The 11,933-nt window shown below is 35.4% G+C and overlaps 1 protein-coding gene across 3 annotated transcripts; it reads left to right on the forward strand.

The window, feature by feature from the left end:
- Positions 1-90: 90 nt before the first annotated feature.
- Positions 91-11,828, forward strand: hsd17b3 (hydroxysteroid (17-beta) dehydrogenase 3). Of its 3 annotated transcripts, none has more exons than XM_024275214.2 (11): positions 91-131; positions 8,004-8,050; positions 8,396-8,471; positions 8,575-8,682; positions 8,780-8,847; positions 8,957-9,001; positions 9,600-9,634; positions 9,747-9,828; positions 9,925-9,990; positions 10,887-11,036; positions 11,123-11,828. In XM_024275214.2, the coding sequence occupies exons 3-11, from the start codon at positions 8,411-8,413 to the stop codon at positions 11,252-11,254; spliced, it is 747 nt and encodes a 248-aa protein (XP_024130982.1). In that variant the 5' UTR covers positions 91-131; positions 8,004-8,050; positions 8,396-8,410; the 3' UTR covers positions 11,255-11,828. The 3 variants fall into 3 exon arrangements, with proteins under 3 accessions (XP_024130982.1, XP_024130981.1, XP_036069554.1); XM_024275213.2 differs by lacking the exon at positions 91-131 and adding an exon at positions 359-572; XM_036213661.1 differs by lacking the exon at positions 91-131 and adding an exon at positions 3,975-5,470.
- Positions 11,829-11,933: the final 105 nt, after the last annotated feature.

The raw sequence follows: 11,933 nt of genomic DNA on the forward strand, positions 1-11,933 counted from the left end.
AGTAGGACAGGTCGCAGCTGGAGAAAGAATGCAACAAGACAACCTGCTGATGAGGGTTCAGTGAAGTGAAACAAGTTCCCATCATGGTGAAAACAAGCTACGCACTCACGGCACAGCTAAAGTTTCTTCAGGTAATCTTTCACTTAGACAGAAAAGTGTGAAACCGTGTTTTAATTACTTAGAAAAAAAAGGTTTTCAGTCATTCGGGTAAAAGCTGAGAGGATCCATTCAAGATTAAATGCTCGGAGTACAAATCCTGTTTGTTCAAACCCTGCCGAGCATGTCTCCGTGGTGTGTGTGTATGTGTGCAATGCATGTTCCTGCAATGGGAGTGTTCACTGGCACAGTAACTCCTGCTCAGTGTCACTACGTTCAAACACTCAGAGCAGAGCAAGACAGGCTTTTTGCCCCGGACACCAGAATGGATTTTACTGAGCAGTTTTTCATCTCTCTCGGTGCAGCAGTTGTTCTATACTACGGAGTTAAACTTCTATTGTTTAGTAGGATGCTCTTCCCAAAAGTTTGCTTTCCGATATCAGATTCCTTCTTCACCTCTATGGGTGAATGGGCAGGTAAGCTGCGGTTGTTTTGTTTTGCTGTCAGTTGTTTTCAAAGTATGTCAGAGAGTGGTCCCTAAGACTTGTTGATAAGATGCTGTTATATTTACATTTTTAAAACAATTGCATTTCTTAGAAGTTTAATGAATAAATGACTGTGCAATGCAATGGCCACAAAAAGTACACATTAGTTACAGTTTGATGCTTTAAAAGATGAATCTAGAAGAAAAAAATCCAAGAAACAATTCGAGCTCAGACTTGTTTCCATACCAGTTGCATAACTGTTAAAGTAATCTTAAGATACAAGTACTGACTTTATCACACTGTTTTTGTAAACCTTTTGAGCAGCCCTTCACTGTCTAAAACAATCCATTCATTCTGGGTGAAGAGCATTTAATCGCTTAAGATGTGGAGAAGTAAGCACTTTCTGATGAATTGCTTTCAATGTGACAGTTCAGAAGTCATTATAAACTGTGGCACGCCACACAGCCAGTGCAACAAGTTTTCCTTTAAGTTTTACTATAAACTTGAGCACAATGTCACTTTAACGCAGCAGATGACTCGCAGCTAAATTTCTTGCTAGCTGCCTCGCCTGCAAAATTCCTCGGCTGGTCCCAGAACAGCCTCTGCAGCTCAAGAGGTTTTCTTTGGCATCATCTGAAGAGGTTATAGCGTCTCCCACTGAGCTAAAATGAGCATTCTGCAAAACAAAGAAGACCCCCTTGATCTGTCTTTCAAACACCCTCTCTCAGTACGTTCTGGCACAGAGGAAAACATCAGAACAGCGTGTTCTCGGCTGCACGAAGTTCAGTTCTCGCCTTTCATTTCACTCTTGACAGCTCAAACCACATTTGCATGAGTTTGTTTCCTTTTTCATCTCAATTTCAAGTGGATTTGGATATACTGCATGGTTTGTTTCAATGTTCATAGTGTGCATTTGGTAATGCTTGAGGTCAATGTGTGAGTCTGCACAGCAGAATTTCCTACAAGGAAAAAATCCTAAACAACCATCAGTCCAGAGCCGCGTATAAGAAAATAATCTTCTTTAGAGAATATTAAACTTTTTGAGTTTATTAATATTTTAGTTACACAGTTCTTACACAACTGGACTGTGATGGACTCAGACTCACAACCTGGTTTGTGTCCAGCTTAGGGCAGGGCCCACTGCACCACAGCACAGATGTAATCATCTGAACAATAGAAATGCAAAAACAGGAAGGAAAGCTTGATTACTTTTTTCCAGTTAGAGTTAACACACACAAAAAAACCCACAGGAACAGACGTGTTTTCATCAAGATCAAGTTTAATTCCCCTTTGTTTTCATAGTTTTTCTACAAAAAAGATCTTAGTTATTCACCTGTCTTCACAGTTTCTGTTTACTTGACAGACAGTAAATACATCAGTTGTGATTTAAGAGGAGTTACAGTTACAGAAATTTTAAAACGCAACTTTTACAGTGAGTATCTGTCCATCCAACCATTGACTGTATATGAGAACTAGACTGATGTTCCAAAACAGGAAGTGACTCCAATAAGTCAAAATCATATACACTTCTTTAGAGAAACAAACACCTATTACTCAGTCATTTTATTTGTTTTATTTGTTTAATCTTTTTTTTTAGCATGTTCTTTCTAATCCAATTTTTTATGATATATTTTCTATAATGCAAGTTGGCATATTCGCCTGAGCCTGCTTTCAAGTAGTAGGGGTGTGGGTTTCCAACCAGCTCACTCCTGATTGGCTAGAGTGGTTGCCACAGAAATGTGGACTCACCTTAAGCCTGAATTCCTTCACTACTCACTACATAGTGCGCTATCTATTGCTTTCGCCATTTTGTAGTGCTGTCCGAATCGACAATTCCAAAATCGAGTGGCCTAGAAATTTCCCAGAATTCTTTGTAAAAACCAGTGTGCATTGATGCACACTACATTAGCGGATATAGACCAAAATGCATTGTATTTTAACATTTTTTTGTGAAAAAAATGTGCTTAAATTGCATTTTTCTAAATAAACCATCGACATTTTCATCATCAGAACACAGTGGAGTCATACATAGATTAAATAAAATGTTCGTATTGATCATAGCCTCAGACTGACTTAGATGAATCACTGCTTACTTATGATCTCTATTTCCAACATTGACATCTATATTGCAAAAATGGCTGCTGAATTGACTTCATTTGGTTGGAGCTAGAAGACACTCATTTTCTATCAGTGACCTAATACTTACTTGGTTCAGATCTCATTTTCAGTCAATGATTCAAACCAGGAATAGTTTGTGAATGAATGTCAAAAATGTAACAAGTTCTTTTTACTAAAATACATATACCTTTTTTAAGCCAATAAACTGCTCTGAAGTCAAATACTTTCATTTATTTGATAGATTGAGCACCAATCTGATTTTTCCTAATTTCTTGTGATTTAACAGCATTTTGCTTGTGATTCCAGTTCCACTACAGTTGTTAATTGTTGTTGGTTTAAGTATTCCTAACAAGAACGAGTGTCTGATGATCTCAGTCTCTCAATTCTCCAAGTGTTTTCCTTTCATTTGTTCCCCCTTTTAATAAGAATTAGTGCTGAATGCAAGCTTCAGTAAACAGAGCACAATCAACTTATTGTGAGGGCCACGCAACTGTGGGAAAACCTTTCTTTACACTGGACAGACATGGCTTAGAGCAACACTCTAGAATAAAAATGCCTTGAATTCCATAAATTGCTTTTTGCGTTCCCTTCATTGTGTGCATGAGCTTTGCCCTCTGTGCTTTCACAGCAACAGGCAGCCCATTACACCATGAAAACACTGACTCGAAAGTAAGAAAAATCGGGGACGCAAACAATGTGGAGCTTTCCATCAAGGTTAAATGAATTCGCAAAAGACACAATTGCCCCGCATATGAGCAACACAACCTCATGCTAAACCATATTTTTCACTGAACAGCATCTCGCTGTGACCTTTAAAGCTTGCCTCCAGGGGCCTGGAAAGTTCAGAGAAACCCATTTGCCTGAAGAAAAATGTAAAATTAAAAAGGTCCAGAGGCAGATTAGGTATATTAACTGTGGAATGTTGAACATGTGCCAAAATAATACATTTCATTCTGGGAAGTTTGTGGTGAAAACTATAATTACAATAAAGTTATGAAGAATCTGTTTTTTCTGTACTTTGAAACTTGATGACAAACTGAATCAGAGATACTTTATGATTTAAATTGTATTGTCCACAATGTATGATTAAAATAAACCAAATCAATCAATCAATCAATCAGTCAACACCTTTCCAACTGCTCCTTAATGTAAATTTCAAGTCAGCCAATCACATGGCCTTGTATCAATGGTTCAGGATGGTGGTGGTGGTGTAATGGTGTGGGGGATATTTTCTTGGCACATTTTCAGGTCCCTTAAGCCTTGTTTCCACATAGTCCAGTTTAGTAAGGAGTAGTACGGGATGGACCGGTTCATTCTGGCGAGCGTTTCCACTCAGTTAAGTCTCGCTTCCACTGAGCGGATGGTTTCCCAGGGCACGCGTGGTCATTGCGTCACTGTAGTGTGGGGAGTAGAGAAGCAACAACGACGGAGGTCATCCGGCAGCTTGTCTTTTTCTCACTTTCATTTTTGTACATTGTGTATAACAGGAATTTAATAATGTTTGAAAGAAGGTTTCAGGCTGTTAAGAAGAATACCGCCGTAAAGAGGAAAACGGAATCGCTAGCTTAGTGCTATGTTGATGCTTTCTAATGTCGTCATCACTTTCGGTCCAATCAGAGGGTGACAACAGCGACTCCGCCTCTACTGTCCTAATTTTCTATGGATCTATAACGGATGGGGGCCCTCAAGAGATACGGGTCAGAACTTTCCAATGGGTCCATTTTACAATGGAAATGCTCAAAATAACGGATCAAACTGTACCATACTGGAACTGAAACGAGACTTTAGTACCAATAGAGCATGGTTACACCACTACAGCCTACCTGAGTATTGTTACTGACCATGTCCATTCCTTTATGACCACAGAGTCCCATCCTCTGATGCTACTTATAACAGGATAACTCTCCATGTCATAAAGCTGGGAGAATCTCAGACAGGTTTCTTGAACATGACAATGAGTCCACTGTTCTCAAATGGCTCCAGTCACCAGATCCCAGTCCATTGGAACATCTTTGGAATGTGGTGGCACGGGAGATTGGCATCATAGAAGTGCAGCCGACAGATCTGCAGCAGCTGTGTGGTGTTATCCTCTCAACATGGTTCAAATTCTGAGGAATTTTTACAGTATCTTGTTGAATCTGTGCCATGAAGGATTAAGGAAGTTCTGACGGCAAGAGGGGGTCCAACCCAGTACTAGCAAGGTGGAGCTAACATAGGAGCCAGTGGGTGTATTTTGTGCATTTTAGGCCTGTAAGTTCATCTCAGGACTGATCAAATGTTGCTATCACATCTTTACAGTTAGGTATAATTATTTGCTTTCTTTATGTTTTATTCTGTAAAGTCACTGGCGACAATGGGAAACTGCAGAAATTATGTGATAATTGTGTGACTTTCATTGATTCAAGCTGATTTCCAGATTTGGCTAATGATAACTTCAGGATATGCTTTGCTGTTGGTATTTCCTGATTGTCTCTGAAGATTAAGAAGTACCTATGAGCACAAAAAAGGATTTGTGATCAAAGAATGGAGTTTTCTCAAAAGCAAAGTTTTAGATGTTGGACTTCGAACGCTTAAACAATGAAGCACTGCATGGATTTCCTTTTCAAGGTGGAGCGAGATCACATTCCGACCAAGGTTGCTTGTCTCAGATCTGAATGGAAAGCCCTCATTGTTAACTTGTGGATGTCTGTGGGTTATTTCCACCTCAGGGTAAAGCTTTTATGTCTTACTTTGCACAGATCTTTGTTGGATCTCTCCACAGAGCCCTGCAGGTTGTATTATTATTTTGTTGTCGTTTGTTGGTTTAAAGATTGCAATGCATCTATTTTGTCTGCTCAGAAAATGTGACTGTGATCATCTGAGACTAGGGCCGGGAATCAATTGAAAAAAAATTAACTAATTAATCGTAAACCTGGAAAAAAATAATCACGATTAATCGCTTTTTTTTTTTTTTTAGTAACAGTATTTATCGATTTCTTATTATCTGTGAATAATCTCAATACGAAATCACACACAAAACTCAACATTTAGAGCATTTATTTGTCACTAGTGCTGTCAATAGATTACAAAAAAAAAAAAAAAAAATCTGATTAACCGCACTTTAATGCACGATTAATCACAATGTTTTACCAAGTAAAATCTAATTGTAAAATATGGCACCGGACCATGAATCAAATAGTCCGCTTTTTGTGAAAAAGTGATCTAAGCCAAAAAACTAGCAAAAATAAAGTACTAAAACCGATTGAATATTTATTTCTTTTGTAATTGATCGTGGGATAAGTGGGATAATACCCAACAAAATGTTTTAATGCAAACCGTGGAAGCCTGAACCGCAGAGAAGGACTGTTTCTTTAATTAATTTGCAATAATAAGTATTAATTTATTAATTCTTTTCAGTTAATCACATGCATTAACACACAGCACAGTGCATTTATGCCTTACTTTATTGTTATTCAAGAGTCGGAACTGATTTTAAATCTTTTTTTTTTTTTTACATGAAAAATATGTTCTTTTTTTTTCAACTTTCATAAGATTTTTGCATAAGTTTGGAGGGATTTTTTTTGCCTTATTGGTAAAATTACTATTTTTTGTTATGTTCAGCATTTATTTAATCAAAAACAATTAGCCCTGATTTATAATAATACAGACAAAACCCTTTTTCTGGCTTAAAGTTTTATATTCAAGTCATATTTTAGTAAAATAAAGCGACTGTTTTACACTAAAATTGTTCATGCTGGGAGCACAACAGTGTCAAAGATTGAGTACAAAGCTTATATAAGCTGTTTTTCCATAAAAACTTATCATATAAAAAGGCAAACAATTAGACAAATAATAAAAAGAGAGCTATATAGACATTCTAATATGTTAACACACATGCTAAGGAACACATTTCAAATACATTTTAAAAAGTGAGACTTCCTTCCAGCATTCAGGCTAAAGTGTGTGCAACTCAAACAAATACACATGAATCACAAGATTTTTTTCTCAGCAAATTGTAGTTTTAAGCAGAAGTTAAATGAATGAAATGGCAAAGTTTAGAAAAAAAAATATTGATTTTACCAATGTGGAAAAACAAGACTTTAATTCTGCTGCATAAAACCAAAATGTCATAAAGTGTTTTTGCAGAATGAATATCCCTGGAGATTATTCATGACATGCAGCACAATGCCCCCCAAAAATCTGCAGCTGTAAAAAAAACATAAGATCAGAAAAACATGTACACAGAAACAAAACAAAAAAAGATTATTGGAAAAAAAAAAGTGTTTTCCTTTAGGGGGCACAGGTACACTGGTTTATTTTTGTTATTGTTGTAATTTTTGCAGCATAAAACTGTAATATATAGTTAAAATGTATAATAGTTTACGAACATAATAAAGAGAAGACAGAAGATGACATTTGAATAAGTGGGGAAAAATCCTTAAATTTATGAATATTCAAAACCAGCAATTTTTACACATTTGTATCGTTAAAAAAATACTGTACTTAAGTATTGAGTTATTATCCACTGTATTTTGTACTGCTAATAACCTTTAAATATCTTTATTAATATTTTAACAGTGAAATTTATACATCAATATATATTTTAACAGTGTAATTTTTAAAAATGTATTTTAATAAATTAGGCAATATTTTATTTTAAAAAAATCAAAGCATTGATCATACAATAATTTGTTGCTTAAAACACAACATATAACCACTATATAAATTTGCACATAAATACATTTAATTTTACAGTAACAACTATGAATATTACTTGAGAACAACTTTAAAAACGATTTTTTTTTATTTTAACATCATATGAAGTAACGCTTTGTTTTTTACTGTGAAATTCTGGTGACTCCAGCTTCCTTTTTTTTGTAAGTTATAGTACTTTTTTACAGTTTATTTTACCCTTTCCTTATCTAGTTAAAAAATGTTTGCGTGTTCACATCTGCAAAGGGTGTTCAATTTGTTCTTAGGTTCATAAAACACCCTGTCTTCCTAAATGCATGTAGGTTTTTTTTTTTTAATGAAACTGCTCCTAGTTTGGAAATAAATGGGAAAAGAATGTCATCAGACTGAGGAGGAAAAATCTAAGAGCTCAGAAACAAGCTGTTTCTGTCAGTTCAGGGGAAAATTCTTTATCAGCTCAGAGGAACATGGTGTTTTAGCACAGTGTGTAAGAACAGAATGTGTTGTAAAGTAAACAAACACAAACAACCCTGTGAATTATCTGACAACACATGAGAATGATTAATATTACAGGTGTGGCTCACAGCGCCCCCAGTGTTTGAAAATGTAACTGCTGAATGATTTGTGTTTCAGTGGTGACTGGAGCCTCAGAGGGAATCGGAAGAGCTTATGCATTGGCAGTAAGTGACTGTTAAGACACCTTTAATACTGTTTGTGTAATTAATGACAATTTATGTATAAAATATAAAGATTCAGGGCAAGTAATATTGTTTAAATGTTTAATTTTTATTTGTCCGTATTATATTTTAATCCTGGGGAACACACAGGTAAAATTTGACCCTTGTTTTTCTTTTTTCTTTTCTTGTTTTTTTTTGTTTTTTTTTGTTTTGGCTGCTGTAATTTGTGCTACATAAAACGAACAAACAAAAAATCAAATTGTCAATTTTGAAAGCTCAGAAGAAAATTGTTTCTTGGGTTTTTTAGGGTTAAAATATCTTTTCTGTGCATGTAAATGATTGCTTCAGCTTGCTGAGCGAGGAATGAACATCGTTATCATGAGTCGAACCAAATCAACACTGGATCAAGTGGCAAAGGAAATAAGTATGAAAACATGTTTGCATTGTGCAATAAAAGTCTACAAAACCGCTACTTTTCATATATAAAATCCCCCCCAGCTTGCAGCAAATAGTTTTATCCCTATCAGGCAATTCCACGGGTCAAAAGGTGAAGGTGATCGTAGCTGACTTCACTGAGGAAAACATCTTTGGTGAAATCGAGGAGCAGCTCAAGGACCTCTGCGTTGGAGTTTTAGGTTAGATGTTTACATTATTTCTGCATTTCACAGAAAACCTTTGCAACAATAGTTTTCTGAAAAAGCCTCGATTCTTTGTTTTTTCTTTCTACTCCAGTCAACAACGTCGGCATTCTTCCCAGCTTCATCCCCTACAGGTTTCTGGAGTCTGAAGACCTGGACCAAGTCAGTAAGAGTCAGGAAGCCTTGAGTGAAGTTTGCTTGTTTTGTCCACAAGATACATTAAGTAACCAGATATTGTATATTTAAGAAATATTTACTTTTCTGCTTACAGACAATTACTAAGGTGATAAACTGCAACGTAAAAACCATGGTTAAGGTAAGATTGTAAAAGTGGTGTTAAAAAGTTTCAGCAGCAAAATTTTGACTTTGTTTTTTCTCATGTTGCTCATAAACTACATATTACATCAAAATATAGTTATGAAGAAGAAAGAACTATTATTTCTACTTTAAGTATTTTCACTAAAGGCAGGTCTCAGGAATGCAGGTGTGTGTTAAAAAGGTCATCACCATCTGGCAAAAATCACACATTTTTTTTCTTTCCAGGATTGCAAACCCAACCTAAAGAGGAATAATATTGAGTTTGGTTAAATTAAAAAAACATATTTGGAACTTACCATTAAAAACTCAAATTGTAAGTCTAAGAACAAATAGAAAAAAAACCAAATCAAGTTCTCCATTGAACGTCACTCCTTAGTGTTCAAAGTTACTCAGCTTGAAGAAATTAAGAACAGATGATGAACAGTTGTGGTTTTCTTAGAGGACTTTTTACTGCCATTTGATTTGACTTGATTTGATCTTTATAGGTTCTGCGTGTATTGTTAGTGCTGTCATTAATAGTATTTTAAATAGTTTGAAGTTAAGATTTTTTTCTTTTTAGATAAAACAATTTTTTTAAGTCTATAAATGTTTTTCAGATGTGCAGAATGATTCTTCCACACATGGAAAAGAGGTATCTTTGACAGTTTTCTTAAGTATAGTAGTAACTTATGGAATCAAACTATGTCTTGTGTTGCAGAATTGACAACCTTGTTGTTTTTTTATTTTTTTGTCTGGCACTAAAGGAGAAAAGGGGTGATTGTGAACATTTCTTCTGGAATTGCTTCTATCCCGTTTCCCCTCTACACCCTTTATGCAGCATCAAAAGTGAGCGTTGCCAAAATATCAAAATATATTAGTCTATTAAACTGTTTTTGATAATTCTTCAAGGTTTTTTTGCTCTCTTTATTGCATCTCTTACAGATATTTGTGGAGCGCTTTTCTCAAGGCCTACAAGCAGAATATGAAGATAGAGGCATTCTTATACAGGTACTCAATTTCTGTCCTCAAGTTTCTCTCAAGCTACGTTCACACCGGGCGTTTGACCGCATTCAAGAACTGTTAAACACTGGATCTTGAACGTGCATTGTGTTCACACTGGACTAGCAGGGAGGGGCTTCTTCCTCTTTTTCTTGGTTTGTTTTTTTAAGTTGGAAGAGGCTTGGTGCAAATCTTGCTCCATTCTCTTTCTTTCACAGCTCCATTTCAATATACAAAAGACTTTGTGTCACATAATTGCAATTATTAATTTAGTTGGCACTTTCTTGAAATAAAATGGACTCTCTTCATACGTCACCACCAAATCAAAGTCCCTGATTGGTCAACCTGGTTTAACTGTGAACGCATGTTCAATGGCAGCGCATTTTTGTACATAGAGGCCAAAAACGGTCGTAGAAACTTGTGTAGAGTAGCATGAATGTGAGAGTTTTGTACGGGGAAGCTCAAAGTGTGTGTATAAGTCTTATACTTTTCATTGGAAGTGGCCACTTGAGCACGTGTTGCAGAGGCTGGTGGGGACCAGAGCTGCCACAAACGATTATTTTAATCATCGACTAATCACTGATTACTTTTCTTTTTTAATTAGTTGACTAATTGGGCCATGCATAAACTGGGTATATTTTATGGAGATCAAAATCTTTTCAGATATTTATGAGCTTAATTTTTCATATAAACTGGTGTAAAAGTAAAGTGTTTTTTCTTTTAATATTTAGTTTATTTCTAACTTGTATAATTTTCACAAAATATATTTTTATGAGAGTAAAATATTGAAAGTTAATTAAGGTCCAAGTTGATTAACTTATAATATTTTACTATCGATGTTTTTAATCTGAATTAGCACTACTACTGTTTTATCATTTATAACTTGTGAAAACTTTATTTTGAAGGCGGTGGCTCCATTTGGGATCTGCACTCGGATGGCAGGTTACCAGCAACCCAACAGTGTGACCTTTTTACCAGAAGACTTTGTAAAGAAATCTCTGCAGTACCTCCGAGCAGGAAACAAAACACATGGCAGTATTTGTCACATAGTTCTAGTACGTCCCACTCACACATATTTCATGACTCAAATAAAAATTATTTTACTCAAAGGCAGGAAACTGATGTGAATCTGTCTTTTTAGGGCTGGTTACTGCAATCCATTCCCCTAAAGGTTCTCCACTCAGACTCTCTGCTGCAGGGCATACAAAACTACGTTAAGAAGAAAACGCAGAAGGCTGCATCACGAGAGACCAACAAAGAAGACAAACCTTAACAATGAAATCCCAAGATGTATAGTTTGATAATAGACTGAAAAAGTCATACTGGTGGATGACAAAATGTACTGGATCTTTGAATGACATTTCTACAAAACCAAAAGGGAAATGAAAAAAGAAAAGGGATTTTATTGTGAAGGGAAATGATGTGTATTTTAAATAGTATGCTTAATATTCTTCTGTTTGATTCATAAAAGATGTTTAGAAGGAAAATGTTTTCATAAAGCTGAAGGAAACAAGTGGCTTTAAATTTCTCACTCCTTTACTGCACGTGTCAAAGTTAAGGCCCGGGGGCCGGATCCGCCGGCCCACCAGATCATTTTATATAATTGTTATTAACGATGTTATCTTGCGCTGGTAACATAAGCCTCATTTCCACTGAGCAGTCCGCTCTGGTAAGGAGTAGCAGTATATATTTTATGGAGATCACAATCTTTTCAGATATTTATAAGCTTAACTTTTCATATAAACTGGTAAAAGTAAAGGGCTTTTTCCTTTTAATGTTTAGTTTATTTCTGACTTGTATCATTTTGTCAAAATATATTTTTATGGAGAGTAAAATGTTGAAAGTTATTTAATATTTGAGTTGATTTATTCAGCAATAATATTTTTGCCTGTTTTCTTTTTATATTTATGTTAAAAAGTTTTTTTTTTTTATTTTTTAAAATGTAGTTTTAG

Source organism: Oryzias melastigma, linkage group LG9 (genome assembly GCF_002922805.2).
Source record: "Oryzias melastigma strain HK-1 linkage group LG9, ASM292280v2, whole genome shotgun sequence".
Taxonomy (NCBI): domain Eukaryota; kingdom Metazoa; phylum Chordata; class Actinopteri; order Beloniformes; family Adrianichthyidae; genus Oryzias; species Oryzias melastigma.

Coding starts and splice junctions, on each gene's coding strand:
- hsd17b3 (XM_024275213.2), top strand. CDS start 422: ATGGATTTTACTGAGCAGTTTTTCATCTCTCTCGGTGCAGCAGTTGTT. Junction 9,829..9,924: donor CCCTTTATGCAGCATCAAAA/GTGAGCGTTGCC, acceptor CATCTCTTACAG/ATATTTGTGGAGCGCTTTTC. Junction 9,991..10,886: donor ATAGAGGCATTCTTATACAG/GTACTCAATTTC, acceptor TTTATTTTGAAG/GCGGTGGCTCCATTTGGGAT.